General features: G+C 32.5%; 1 protein-coding gene across 1 annotated transcript in view; it reads right to left on the minus strand.

Moving 5' to 3' along the window:
• STAG1 (stromal antigen 1) overlaps positions 1-15223 on the minus strand; it is a 202059-nt gene extending 186836 nt beyond the window's left edge. Inside the window, exon 1 of the mRNA XM_031959783.1 lies at positions 15082-15223. Within this exon, the coding sequence (XP_031815643.1) occupies positions 15082-15110 (29 nt within the window). The 5' untranslated portion in view covers positions 15111-15223. The remainder of the gene's footprint in view (positions 1-15081) is intronic.
• Positions 15224-16385: the final 1162 nt, after the last annotated feature.

A 16385-nucleotide genomic window follows, 5' to 3' on the forward strand; every position in this document is an offset into this window, starting at 1 on the left:
TACTTATATTGGATTGTTTATTATCTTGGGAAAGCAGAAGTGGAGAGAGAAAAAATCAGAAAATAAGGTTTGCAAAGGTAAATGTTGAAAACTATTTTTGCATGCATTTGGAAAAGTAAAATATTATTTAACAAAATTTTAAAGGAAAAAAAAAGACATTTTCATTAACCTCTATCAGATTGCTTGCTTTCTTGAGGAAGGGAGAAAAGTTTGGAATACAAAGTCTTGCAAAAATGAATGTTGAAAACTATTCTTTACATGTATTAGGAAAAATAAAATATTATTGACGAGGGGAAAATACATTTCCAGTGCCACTTCTATATAAGGCCATTCCAACCTCATCTATCCCATTTCAACTGTTGTTAGGTTAGTTTAGGCCTTTAAAAAAGTAGTTTCTATTTAGTGGGGGAAACAGCATCCTGCAAGAAATTTAGAGATAACGATATGGTAGCAATAAACTAAGACCAGACAAAGCTTAGATTTATATTCAACTCTAAAATCTTCTCTTGCATTCCCTCCCCCTGATTCCACGGTTTTCCATGAATGAAGAACATTCTCACTTAACCAAAGTGCACAGGACATCATCTCTTCATTTTTCACCAGGCTATGTAATCTAGGCTTCTCTAACTTGCTCCCAAGTGAATGACTCCTATCTATCTTTTTTCAACTTCTTTTTGCAAGTTGTTCTCTTGCCTTGAGGACAAAAGCTACCTTACCTTTTTCTTATAATTGTATATGTAGTGGTTGCCACAATGTATACCTTAATAAATACTTGTGGACTGACAAAAAATTTATCCCTACCCTATTACTTTGTAGATAAAAAATAAATTAAATGACGTTAAATGACTTAAGATCACACAAAAATTAAGTTTAGAAGAAGAATTGACATTTGAATCTACATCTTCTGACTCCCTATCTAGCAAGCCCTAAACACCAATCACAAACAGTACCAGAAGGCCACTGCAAGCTGCCTAAAAGACTACAGGATCTGAAGACTTCATGGGACAGCGAAAAGGGAATTTATCTCAGGGTCATAAGATCTAAATTCAATTCCTGGCTGTACTACTTACACCTCTAAATGTCAATTTCTTCATCTGCAAAATTCAAGTGTTGAACTAGATGACTTCTGAGGTTTCCTCCAGCCCTAGATCAGTAATATTATAATCTTATATGTCCAAAATGCAATCGGGAAAGTAATAAAATAGGAAATGAAACCCCAATCCTGTATGACAGTAGAATTCTTTTTAAATGTACCAACCTTGTTCCACCTTTGATCTTAAAATTAACCTCTCTAGATCTACTAACCACATTAGGGTGAATGTTGCATAAGAGCATAAATTCTTTTAATTATTTTTAGATTTCTTTACATCACCATCCTTTTGGACATGAAATAGTGCTTTGCCAAAGGAAGAAACTTAGTACCTGACTGATGAATAAAAGCATGTCCCTCCACTATGTACATAAAAATTAAACTCTACATTTGTTCTTTGCAGAACTTGTCTATGCACTTCCTTTCCAATCCTCTATACCAAACTCATTACAAGTTTCCATCAAATCACAGCGATAAAATTCTTATAGGTGTCAATGTTAACAATCTATCACTACCTAAAAACCTATCCTACACACAAATGGTAAGTTAACTTTATTAAAATACCTATTTTATCATGCTACCCCTCCTTTCCTGGACACAAAAGTAGTTCAATAACTACCCTTTACTTAAAAATAAATGAGAAATTCTTACATGCAAATATTAAAAATTGTTTAATACACAGCTTTTATTTCCAACTATTATTCCTGATCCTGATCCAATGAGATGCTTCTTTTATCAAAGAACAAAAAATGGGGGAAAAGCATTTCAAGAACCAAGGAAACTGGCTATAAACCTACCTCAATTATTTAAGTAGTGTGATCTGAGACAAATTACTTGTTATCTCCAATCTCAAAATTTCTCACATATAAAATGAGAAATTTGGAGGAGCAGAGCCAAAATAGCAAAGAGGAGACATTCCTTTTTCTGAGCTTTCCCCACATCCCTTAAATTAACAGCAAATTATGCCTCTGAATCACTTTTGCAGCAATAGAACCCACAAATATTTAAAATGCAACAAATTTCCAGCAGAAGATATTTTGAAAGATCTTCAGAAAAGATCTGTTTCAATCAGGCACGGAGGGATGGAGGCAGGTTGAGAGAAGGCAATGCACAGTCCCAGGGCAGTGTGAGATCCATGCAAGAATCTACAGCAATGAGATGATTCTGACCAGTCCAAATTGTTTAGTGATGAAGAGAGCCATCTATATCCAGAAAGAGGATTGTGGGAACTGAAGTATGGTTTACAACATGGCATTTTTACTCTTCTTAATGTTGTTTGCTTGGATTTTATTTTCCTTCTTTTTTTTTTCTGGTCTGATTTGATTTTTCTTGTACAGCAAGATAATTGTATAAATATGTATGCATATATTGGATTTAACATATATTTCTACCATGTTTTACTTATATTAAACTATTTGCCATCTAGCAGAGAGAGTAGGGAAAGTGGGGAAAAACTGAAACACAAGGTTTGGCTAATGGTGAGTAATTGTCCATGCAAAGGTTTTGAAAAATAAAATCTTTAATGAAGGGGAAAAAAAGAACTACAAAATAAATAAGAAAACTTAAGGAGGTAAATAGAATTTTAGAAAAGTTAGGCATGATAGCCATATATTAGGGCAAAAATCAAATGCAGAAAGGCATTACTATCGTAAATGCATTTTTTCAGCTCATAATACAATAAAAATTACTTGCATTAAAAGGCCAGGGAAAAGTAGAAAAAAAATTTAATTGGAAACTAAATAATCTAATAATAAAGAATGAATGGGTAAAATAACAAATCATAAGCACAAACAATAATTTCATTCAAGAGAATGACAATAATGAGACAACATACTAAAATTTGTGTGATGCAGCCAATGTGGTTATTAGGGGAAATTTTATATCTCTAGATGCTTACCTGCATAAAATAGAGAAAGAAAACATCAGTAAATTGAGCTTGCAATGAAAAAAACTGAGAAAAAGAAATTAAAACCCCCCAATTTAAAATTCTGAAAATAAAAGGGAAGAATAATAAAAGTGAAAGCAAGAAAACTATTGAATTAATAAATAAAACTAAGAGTTGGTTTTATGAAGGAAAAACAACAACAAAAGAAATAAACCTTTAGTTAATTTGATTATAAAAAGGAAAGAAGAAAATCAAATCATTAAGTCTCAAAAATGAAAAAGGAGAACTTTCCACCAACGAAAATGAATTTAGAGCAACAATTAGGAGTTATTTTGGCCAACTATATCAATAAATTTGATGATCTAAGTGAAATGGAGGAATACCCATAAAAATATAGAAGAGGAAATAAATTATTTAAATAGTCCCATTTTAGAGAAAGAAATAGAACAAACTATTAATCAAATCCCTAAAAAAAAAAATCCAGGGCCAGATGGATTTACATGTGAGTTCTACAAACATTTAAAGAACAATTCCAATACAATACAAATTATTTGAAAAAATGGGCAAAGGAGTCTGACCAAATTCCTTTTATGACATAGATATGGTGCTGATACCTAAAGCAAGTAGGGTGAAAACAGAGAAAGAAAATTATAGACCAATTTCCCTAATGCATATGGATGCAAAATTCTTAAATAAAATATTAGCAAAGACACTTCAGAAAGTTATGCCCAGGATAATATACCATGACCAAGTAGGATCTATGCCAGGAATGCAGGGTTATTCAATATTAGGAAATGTATTAGCATAATTCACTATTTGAAAAACCAAAATAGAAAAATCAAATGATGATCTCAATAAATGCAGAAAAAGCATATGATAAAACCCAACACCCATTCCTACTAAAAGCACTAGAAAGTATAGGAATAAATGGAGTTTTCCTTAAAATGATCAATAGCATTTATTTAAAACCATCAGCAAATATCATATGTAATGGGAACAAACTAAAATCATTGCCACTAAGATCAGGAGTGAATCAAGGTTGCCCATTATCACTATTGCTATTTAATATTGTATTAGAAATGTTAGTTTTGGCAATAAGAGAAGAAAAAGAAATTAAAGGAATACTAGAAAATCAACTTAAAAAACTACAAGAAACAATTCACAACTTTAGCAAAGTTGCAGGATACTAAATAAATCCAAATAAATCATCAGCATTTTTATATCGTACTAACAAAGTACAGCAGAGCAAGAGATTAAAAAAAAGAAATTCCATTCAAAATAACTGTCGATACGATAAAATATTTAGGAATCTGTCTATCAAGGCAAAATCAGAAGCTATATGAATACAACTACAAACCATTTTCTCCACAAATAAAGTCTGATCTAATCAATTGTTAAAATACCAAGTGCTCATGTGAAGGTCAAGCTAATATAATAAAAATGACAACACTATTTAAATTAATCTACTTATTCAGTGCCATATCAAACTCCCCAGAAATTATTTTACAGATCTAGAAAAAAATAACAAAGTTCATCTAGAAGAATAAAAAGTCAAGAATGTCAAGGGAATTAATGAAAAAAAAATATAGAAATAAAGGTGGCTGAGCTAAGCCAGACCTAAAACTATATGATAAAACAGCAGCCATCAAAACCATTTGTTACTAAGAAATAAAGTAGTCAATTAGTGGAATAGATTAGATTCACAGGACAAAATAGTCAATGACTATAATAATCTACTGTTTGATAAACTCAAAGACTCCAGCTTTTGGGACAAGAACTCATTATTTGACAAAAACTGCTGGGAAAATTGGAAACTAGAATAGCAAAAACTAGGCATTGACCCAATGGGTTCATGATTTAGACATGAAGAGCGATATCATAAGCAAATTAGAAGAACAAAGGCTAGTTTACCTCTCAGATCTGTGGAGGCAGGAATTTGTGACCAAAGAAGAACTGGAACTCATTAATGAACACCAAATAGATAATGTTGATTATATTAAGTTAAAAAGTTTTTATACAAACAAAACCAATACACATAAGATTAGATGGGAATCAATAAATTGGGAAAACATTTTTAAACTCAAAGGTTCTGATAAAGGCCTCATTTCTAAAATATACAGAGAATTAACTCAAATTTATAATAGTTCAAGCCATTCTCCAATTGATAAATGGTTAAAGGATATGAACAGACAATTTTCAGATGAAGAAATTGAAACTATTTCTAGTCATATGAAAGAGTGTTCCAAATCACTATTGATCAGAGAAATGCAAATTAGGACACCTATGAGATACCACTACCTATGTCTCAGATTGGCAAAGATGGCAGGAAAAGACAATGACGAATGTTGGAGGGGATGTGGGAAACCTGGGACACTGATACATTGTTGGTGGAACTGTGAACGGATCTAACCATTCTGGAGGGCAATTTGGAACTATGCCCAAAGGACTATTATACTCTGCATATCCTTTGATCCATCAGTGTTTCTACTGGGCTTATATAAAGGAGGGAAAGGAACCCACATGTGCAAATATGTTTGTGGCAGCCCCTTTTTTTTTTAGTGGAAAGAAACTGGAAACTGAGTAAGTTATGATATATGAATGTTATGGAATATTATTGTTCCATTAGAAATGATCTGAAGGATGATTTGACAGAAGCCTGGAAAGCCTTTCATGAACTGATGCTAAGCAAAATGAGCAGAACCAGGAGATCATTATACATGGCAACAACAAGATTATATGATGATCAATTCAGATGTTTGAGACTCTTTCCAACAATGAGATGATTGAATCCAATTCCAATGATGTTGTGATGAAAGCCAGAGAGAGGAATGTGGGAAATAAAATCGTATTTTCACTTCTTTAGTTGTTTGTTTGAATTTTGTTTTCTTTCTTTTTTATCAGATTTTTTTTATTCAGCAAGATAATTATATAAATGTGTATGTCTAAAATTGGATGTATACATATTTTTTACCATGTTTAAAATATATTGGATTACTAGCCATCTAAAACAGAAGGTAGAGGGAAAAGAGAGAAAAACCGGAATACAAGGTTTTGCAAAGGTCAATGTTGAAAAATTACCCTTTTATGTTTTAAAAATTTAAAAAAAAAAACTTCAACAAAAAAACTTGTCAGCACTCAAAAAATAAAGTAAAATAAAATTAGAAACTTAAAAAAATGACATCTAAGGTGCTTTCTAACTCTTAACTTTTTTTCCCACCATAAAAGTCAATTTTGGAAAAACAAAAACAAAAAACATAAGACTTCCCACCCGAGTGGAAATAAAAACCCTTAAGAAAAATTAAATTAAAACAAAGACAGAGAGATAAAAAGAGAATGCTTCCATCTGTATTCAGACACAATCAGTTTTTTCTCTAGGTATGGATAGGATCTTCATACAAATGAAAACATTCTCTTTTTATCTCTCTTTGTTTTAATTTAATTTTTGAATATGTATGTTATTTCCTCTGGTGAGAATAAGATTCACTCATTCTTCCTCTCCTCCCTCTTTTCTCCACCACTGTAAAAGCTTTTTCTTGCCTCTTTTTTTTTTTTTTATGGCAGGTAATTTGTACCATTCCCTTTCTTCATTTCCTTTTCTCCCAGTACATTCTTCTCTTACCCCTTAATTTCATCATTTTTTAAAAAATATATTATTCCTTCATGCTCTACACATACTGGTGGGTCCTCTGTCTATATTTACTCTTTGTAACTTGTCATACTGTAAACAGATAAACCTTATTAAAAGTCCCTTTCTTGATTACCTCCTTATGCTTCTCCAGAGGCCTATATGTGAAAATCAAATTTTCCATTCAGTTCTGGCCCTTTCATCATAAATTCTAGAATATCTTGTTTTACTGAATGATCACCTTTTTCTTTGAAGGATTTCACTCAGTTTTCCTGAGTAGGTGATTCTTGATGGCAATCCTAATTCCACTGCTCTTCAGGATACCATATTCCAAGCCCTCTAGTCCTTCAATGTGGAAGCTGCTAAATCTTTTGTTATCTTAACTGTACAACTTCACTCTACTTGAATTGTTTCTTTCTGGATGCTTGCAATATTTTCTCCACGATGTGGGAGTTCCAGGATTTAGCTTAAATATCTGGACGTTTTCATTTTGGGATCACTTTTAAGAAGTGATTGGTAGATTCTTTCAATTTCTATTTTACTCTCTGGTTCTAGAATATCAAGACCATTTTCTTGGATAATTTCTTTAATGTTGATGTTCAGGTTCTTTTTTTTTTTTTTTTTTTAAGGGGGAAGCAGTAGGGGGGAAAAAGGCCACAGTGTTTCAGGAAAACCAGTAATTTTAAAATTATGTCTCTTGAATCTATTTTCCAAGTCATTTGTGTTTTTGATTGAGATATTTCACAATTTTTCTATTTTTTCTTTTTTTTAGCTTTATTGTATCTTGATTTCTCAAAAAGGTATTAGCTTCCATTTGCTCAATTCTATTTTTAAGGAATTATTTTCCTCCATGAGCTTTTGTACCTCCTTTCTCCACTGGCCAATTTTGCTTCTTAAGGTATTCTTCTCCTCATTAGCTTTTTGTATTTCCTTTCACACCACTTTCAGTTTTTACCCAAATTTTTCGTCTATCTCTCTTACTTGATTTTCAAAGTCCCTTTTGAAAAGCTCTTCTATGGCCTGAGCCCAATTTTTATTTTTCCTGGATGCTTTGGATGTAGATGCTTTAACTGTGTTACCATCTTCTGAATGTATGTTTTGATCTTCCTTGTTACCATAATTACTATGGTCACAAACTTTTTTGTTGTCTGCTCATTTTCCTAACCTATTACTTGGCTTTTAACTCTTTGTTAAAGTATGCCTCTCAAATATAATAAAGATGACAATACTACCTAAACTAATCTATTTATTTAGCGCTATACCAATCAGACTCCCAAAAAACTATTTTAATGACCTAGAAAAAAATAACAAAGTTCATATGGAAAAACAAAAGGTCAAGAATTTCAAGGGAATTAATGAGAAAAAAAAAAATCAAATGAAGGTGGCCTAGCTGTACTAGATCTAAAATTATATTATAAATCAGCAGTTACCAAAACTATTTGGTATTGGCTAAGAAACAGACTGGTTGATCAGTGGAACAGGTTAGGTTCAAAGGACAAAACAGTCAATAACTTTAATAATCTAGTGTTTGACAAATCTAAAGACCCCAGCTTTTAGGATAAGAAGTTACTGTGTGACAAAAATTGTTGGGAAAATTGCAAATTAATATGGCAGAAATTAGGCACTTAACACTGTACACCAAGATAAGGTCAAAATGGGTTCATGACCTAGGCATAAAGAATGAGATTATAAATAAATTAGAAGAACATAGGATAGTTTACCCCTCAGACCTGTGGAAGAGGAAGGAGTTTATGAATAAAGGGGAACAAGAGATCATTATTGATCACAAAATAGAAAATTTTGATTATATCAAATTGAAAAACTTTTGTACAAACAAAATTAATGCAGACAAGATTATAAGGGAAACAATAAAGTGTGAAAACATTTTTATGGTCAAAGGTTCTGATAAAGGCCTCATTTCCAAAATATATAGAGAATTAACTCTAATTTATAAGAAATCAAGCCATTCTCCAATTGATCCAAATGATCAAATTATATGAACAGATAATTCTCAGATGAAGAAATTGAAACTTTCTAGCCATATGAAAAGATGTTCCAAGTAATTATTAATCAGAGAAATGCAAATTAAGACAACTCTGAGATACCACTACACACTTGTCAGATTGGCTAGAATGACAGGGTAAGATAATGCTGAATGTTGGAGGGGATGTGGGAAAACTGGACACTGATACATTGTTGATAGAATTGTGAATAACTCTCCATTCTGGAGAGCAATTTGGAATTATGCTCAAAAAGTTATCAAATTGTGCATACCCTTTGATCCAGCAGTGTTACTATTGGGCTCATATTCCAAAGAGATTTTAAAGAAGGGAAAAGGACCTGTATGTGCACGAATGTTTGTGGCAGCCCTCTCTTTGTAGTGGCCAGAAACTGGAAATTGGAAAATATTTGAATAAACTGTGGTATATGAATATTATAGAATATTATTGTTCTATAAGAAATGACCAGCAGGATGATTTCAGAAAGGCCTGGAGAGACTTACATGAACTGATGCTGAATGAAATGAGCAGGACCAGGAGCTCATTATATACTTCAACAATAGCATATGATGATCAATTCTGATGGACGTGGACCTCTTCAACAATGAGATGAACCAAATCAATTCCAATAGAGCAGTAATGAATTGAAACAGCTACACCCAGCAAAAGAACTTTGGGAGATGACTATGAACCACTACATAGAATTCCCAATCCCTCTCTTTTTGTCCACCTGCATTTTTTATTTCCTTCACAGGCTAATTGTATACTATTTCAAAGTCCAAATCTTTTTGTACAGCAAAATAACTGCATGGACATGTATACATATATTGTATTTAACTTATACTCTAACACACTTAACATGTACTGTTCAACCTGCCATCTGGGGGAAGGGGTGGGGGGAAGGAGGGGAAAAGTTGGAACAAAAGCTTTTCCAATTGTCAATGCTGAAAAATTACCCATGCATATATCTTGTTAAAAAAAAAAAAAAAAGCTATAATAAAAATGAAAGGAAGGGGAGGTCAGGAGAGGGGAGGGGAGAGGAGGGAGGGAAGGACTCCCTTTTCCACAGTGCAGGGTGTACTGTCCCAAGCTTCAGGGACTTCATGCAGCTGCTTTCAGACCTTTTTCTAAGAATCTGACCACAACACTCTTTTCTGACATTGAATTTTTAGGAGTGTCCCAATCCCACTATAGCTGTAAGATGTAGTATTATGGCTTGGGACTGACGCCTTGCTGGTGTAGTCTGTGCTGGAACTGTTCATTGCCATGGACTCCTACCCACTGCCACGAATCCTCTCCCATGACTTTGAGTCCTCCCTGGTATCCCTGGGCTGAGAGATCCAGAAGCCTCCAGAAGTGTTGTTGATTCAGAGATCCTGCTTTGCTGATGCTGGGGAAATCTGGGGCTGGGGCTACACTGGTGCAGTTAACACTGGAATTGTGTGCTGGACTCCCACTCTGGTTCCAGAGACTTTTTCTGCTCACCTTCTAAGTTGACTTCAGCTGGGAAATGTTCTATTCTGTCTTTTGGGGTGTTCTGATGCTCTAAAATTTGTTTATAATCATTTAAAAAAAATTTGGAGAGGTTTAGGGGAGAGGTTGGGCATGTTCCTGACTTACTCAGACATCTTGGGTATTCCCTGTGGTAATGAGTTTGAAAAATTATATTAATTCTATTTATTTTGTCTGCGATTTAGTTCATTTAACTCTTAACATGCTTCCCCAAATTCTTCATAATTATGATTTGATATGGAGCCCTACGTAATATTCTATTACATTATGTATAACAACTTGCTAGCCATTCTTCAATTAATGTGTATTTCTCCAGTTTTTTGTTACCACATACAATGATATGAATTGTGTCTTTTACCTTTTCATGTTTAACACTGGATTTCTTGGCTAAATTGTGTGAACACTTTTGTGACTTTATTTTTAACATAATTCCAAATTGTGTTCCAGAAAGATCAAATCAAGTAACAGCCCCATTGACTGCATCTTAGTTTATCTGTACCCAGTCTCAGCAATAGTGACTATCAGTGAAAACAGGTCTAATCTAGTCTATTTCTCCTTCCCTTCTCAACTAAACTTTCTGAGAAAACATTTCACAATGGGTATATATCCACTTCCTCTTATTTGCTTCTAAATCCTCTGCAATCTGGCTTCTGACCTTATCATTCAAGTAAAACTCTTCAAGGTTATTAATGATTTCTTAAGTGGCCAAATTTAATGGCCTTTTCTCAAATCCACATCCTTTGTAGTTTATCTGTAGAACACGACACTTTCTCTTGTTAAATCATTTCTTTTTTCTATGCTTTTCTAAAACTGTTATTTTCCTCTTCTCCCTAAGTAATTTCTCTCAATCTTCTTTTACTGTATATTCAAATAAGAAATACTCAGTAGTAATCAGGAGTGATTTCAAAGGTTCAGTCCAGGTCCCCTTTCTCTTGTTAAATGATCTTATCACCTCCCAAGAGTTAAATTATAATTTTTATGCAGAGTAGTCACAGATCTCCCTACCTAGCTCTAATCTCTCTTTTGAGCTACAAATAAAAGTATGTATCACCATTTACAACTTGGACATTGCAGGCTGGGTAACGCAAAAAGATCTCAAAAATAAAAATAAATCAAAAGTACCAGCATGTTCTCAATCATTCAAGCTTATACCTCAATGTCATCCTTCTTATCCACATATCCAATCTGACAATTCTACCTTCATTACATTATTCCTATTTCTCTCAACTCAAACAGCCACCATTCTGGTATAGCCCTAATTACATACACATACCTATTACAATTTATCCATTAGGCAGATTTATCAAAGTTATTTTCTTGAAATACAACTCTGATCATGCTACTCCCAGACTCCATAAATTCTAGTGGCTCCCTATTGCCCCCAGGAACAAACATAAAATTCTCAATTTGGCACTGAAAGGAAGCACTGATATGAAAAGATATTATAGAATTATAAAATGAGAAAGAAAAAAAATAAAAACATAAAAAGCACCCACATTATTCACCACCTAGAAATGAAGAAACCATGAAAATATCTTAAGTAGTTAATCAGTTTAAAATTTCAATTTTAAAAGATTATTAACTATAGCCTATAAATACTGGGGATTTTCATAACAAATACCAAATGGAAACAACATACAAATGCAGGAAGAAAAGTAGATAAGATGAGGATGAAGTATGCATCTAAATAATAATATAATAAAGTAAATATAGGTAATTAAGTCTCATTTTAAATTCTTTTTATCTCTACCAAACTTCTACAACGTTTTACTTATTCAAGAAATAATACATGACTACTGTAAAAAATATCATGTCATCATCTCTTTTGAAACTGAATTTTGCTATCTCTTTTCTATATATAGTAGAATCAAATCATATCGAGGTACAGGTCAACCTGATATTTTTTTTTTAAGGGAAATAAATGTTTTATCAGAAACTCAAGATGTTGACTGAATCATATCATATTAGTGTGCTTAGTAACCATAAACAATAAGCAACAAAGTTTACCCCTGGGCTATCACTTCAGCAGCTGCTACTGAGATTGTTACCACTACTCCTGATATTTTTCATTAACAAATCTCCACTGGCTATTACACTCAAAATGGGAAAAGTCATGACTTGCTGGCTCCATTATTTTTCATGGTATAGCAAAGAATTTATTATCAAAATCATAGTACAATTTTTCCACTTTTCTTCTGGTTTGTTGCTTTTATTCTATTTCCATTTTCAATTGGCCTTGGCAAAACTTCACTTAATTAGGTCTCTTGCCAAGTGTTTATTATTATTATTATTACTATTTCTAATTTGAGTGATAATACCCACAATCTTCTTTTTGTAATTTAGTGTCCCCAATATACCATGCAAAATGTATCAAAAATCAATAAGACTATAAACTTCTTGAGGGCAGAGACCCAGTAGGGTCTGAAACTGATTCAAATATTAGTAAATCCTTAAGATTCTAAACATTATCACAACTAAGGTAATCTAAACTTTATTAAGGAAAGGTTTTTTAGCTATGTTTGCTATCATTTCACAACCACACACACACACACACACACACACACACACACACACCCCACACACACATGCCCTTAGGCATTGGGGAGATGACAGAAAATAGCTATGTGTTTAATAAGCCCAAGCATAATTGCTACATTTAGACATTCATTCTCATTAAATTTATCCTTAGGACAGCATTTTACTTTATAGAGAAAATAACTGCAGATATAGCTAGTTATATCTTTCAACTGAAACAGATGAAAGTTTAGATTATAAAAATTAAATATGGAGAGAAAATTTAAGTATATAATTATGAAAAATTCTGTTTAACAATTCTAACAATGAACTCTCTTTCAGATCAACAGGGGGTGAACCCAGTACTACAATGCAGATTTTTGTGAAGCCTTTCATGGGGACCACCATCATCATGAGGTCGAACCATCCAATACTATTGAAAATGTTAAGACTTAGGTACAAGATAAAAAAGGTATTCCCCTGGATCAACAAAGATTGATTTTGATGTCTGACTACAACATTCAGAAGTAGTTCACTCTTCATCTTGTCCTGAGGCTCTGGGATGGTGCCAGGAAGACAAAGAACAAGTCTTAACATCAGCCCCCAAAAGAACAAGCATAAGAAAAAGTTCACCTTGCTCTTTTCAAGTACAGATTAGCTGCCTTTAAGAAGAGAGCCTTTCTGATAAAGTTGGTGCTGGAGTCTCTATGGCTAGCCATTTTGACAGACACTATTGTGGGGGAAGTGTTGCCTAACCTAATACTTTCAACAAGCCAGAAGACAAGTAAATATATTTAAAAAAAAAAAAAAAAAAAAAAAAAGGTGAACAAACCACAATTCTAATAATAAAAACTGCAAGATATTTATTTATATGGTGACATTGAGGTTTCTAACGGACCTCACATACACTGTTTTATTTGAACTTTAAAACAAGACTAAGGGGTACTATGGTTTTTATTCCTGTGGCAACATTGTTGTCAGATGTTAAGAGGCAGCATCATCTGGGAAATGGTTCAACAAGTTGTAATATATGATTCTGAAAGAATACTACTATACTATAAGAAATTATGAACAAGATGCTTTAATACAAAATAAAATGAGCAGAACCATAAGAACAGCAAACACAATGACAGCAATATTGTATGGCTGATCAATTGTGAAAGACATAGAGAATTTGATCAAAACAATAATAATCCAAGACAACTGTCCAAAGGACCTGTGATAAAAAATACTATGCAACTCCCAGAGAGAAAAATTATGAACATTGAATGTAAACTAATGTATAACATTCTAAAATAAAAATCTTTATCCTGTTTTATTTTGGTTTTTCGTTTTGCAACATGGCTAATATGGAAATTTTTTTTTGCATGAACTAACACGTATTACTGAAATTAAATTGTTTGCCATCAGGAGCAAGAAGTGATGAGAGAATCTGGGATTCCAAATCTTTTAAATGATTGCTATTTTTTTTACATGTAATTGAGAAATATTTAATGAAATAAATAAAAATAAATAAATAAATAAATAAAAATAATTTTTGAAAATATTTTAAGTTAAAAGCAGGATTCAAAAATAGATCTTCCTCACTAAGAAGCCCAATACTAAGGCATATAATTCAGCCACTTTTATTCAATAAAAATACTTTTTAAAATAGGCAATACTTTGAATTTAACATGATTGTTTTTAACAGTTACTTCATTTAAAATACAAAAACTGAACTATACTCAAAGGGCAACCAAACTGTGCATATCCTCTGACACAACAACAATACTATGAGGTATACATTCCAAAGAGATGATTAAAAAAAAAGAGGAAAGAATCTACAAGTACAAAAATATTTACAGGAAGCTCTTTTTTGTGTTGGCAAAAAACTGGAAATTGATGGATACTCATCAATTGGGGAATGGCTGAAGGAATGTTGTATATGAATGTGATGGAACACTATTGTGCTATAAGACACTAAAAGCAGTCAGATTTCAGAGTTGTGATAAGGCACATATGAAGTCATGTGAGTCAAGTGAGCAAAGTCAAATGAGCAGAACCAGAAAAACATTGTACACAGATCATATCAGTAATATACTATGTGATGATTAACTATAAATGACTTCTCTCTTCTCAGCAATACAGTAATCTAAGACAAGTACAATGGGGGCTCATGATGGAAAAAGTCATCCACATCCAGAGAAAGAACTTATGGACTCTGGTGATCAAAGCATGCATGCTGTTTTCAATTTCCTTTTTTTCATAACTTTTTCCTTCTTTGTCTTTCTCTTCTTTTACAGCCATGACAATTTGGAAATACTTTACATGACTATATAAAAACTATATCAAATTGCTTACTCTTTTATAAAGAAGGGAAGGAGAAAATTTTGGAACTTATATAAAAGTTAAAATTTGTTTTACATGTAATTGGAAACAATACTATTGAAAATAGTTAAAAAACTATAATACTCACTGTAACACTGGCAACTCTGATGTAATCATTGTTGGAACAGTTTTTTAATGGGACAGAGTTCTGAGAGAGGTGTAGCTTCTTCAAAGATTTTTTTTTTATGAAATTATTCTCAAAGATAAATCTGTTTAAAAAAAAGACATAAGAACAACATATTACAATATACACTAGTAAAGCAAGGAAATATTTTTAATATTTTAAATCCTATAGGTATAAAACAAAAATTCAAAGGTTAAGTTGGGTTCCTTCCTATGATTTAAACCAACAAAATTTCCTCCATACTTAGTCTATTGCCACATTATTTTATAAGTGGCTTACTAGAACTCTCAGATTGACTTCTAAAATTTACATACTCAAATGTTAACTTTTTTCAATATTGAATTCAAAATGTGAACTTAGATTTTTTTCACTATTTATATTACAAGATAGTTTTGAGCATGGTAAAATGTTTATTTTACCTCATTTATGTTCCCAATGATTTTCGGTCTAAACATGTTATCAATGTAAAAACACCTGCCCTTAATGACTCACCCATCCAGGTATGTATCAAATATAGTCATACCCCCTTAGACATATAATGGCTTATATATCACTGATACCAGCTCTCCTCTTGCCTTCTACCATCCTACACAAGACGTTCCAAAGTTAGGTCAATAATCCAAAGCATCACAATAGTCAAAATATATCTAACAAAATATAAAAAAAGTACCCTGAATATTTCTTGATAATTTGTGCCTTATTAACCCTTCCTTCTTTGTCACAAAGGAAAAAAAATTAAGTAAAACAAACACCAAAGGCTTATTTGACAATACACACACTGCAAAATTCAAATCATCCCTATATACCTCTGTGAGGGAAGAGGGATGCTCATCTCTCCTGGAGGATTTTCAGTAATCTCCCCTTCACTCCTTTCTACTATTGGATGATTTTTATTTAATTGTTGTAATTATTGCATATAGCATGTTGTGTTTTCTTGGTTATATTTATTTTCTTCTTTATCAGTCTTTACAAATCTTGCCAAATTTCTTGGAATTCTGTTTCATTAACAGTAAATTGATGTAGTGGGATTAGATGGCTACCTTCCAATTCAACATATTCAAGAGAGAATTAACTGCTTACTTTACAGTAATATCCCCGTTACTTAATGTATACAGTTTTGCCCCCCATTTCCCAAGTGGTATCTATCTACTTTGCTTCTAATTTTTCGTGACCAAAAATTGTACTACTATTAGAATTTTGATATTACACTTCTGATTCTGTCTTCTGTATCCCTGAAATGTTTAAACATATATTCAGTGATGAGATTC

Source organism: Sarcophilus harrisii, chromosome 3 (genome assembly GCF_902635505.1).
Source record: "Sarcophilus harrisii chromosome 3, mSarHar1.11, whole genome shotgun sequence".
In the NCBI taxonomy this organism is placed as follows: domain Eukaryota; kingdom Metazoa; phylum Chordata; class Mammalia; order Dasyuromorphia; family Dasyuridae; genus Sarcophilus; species Sarcophilus harrisii.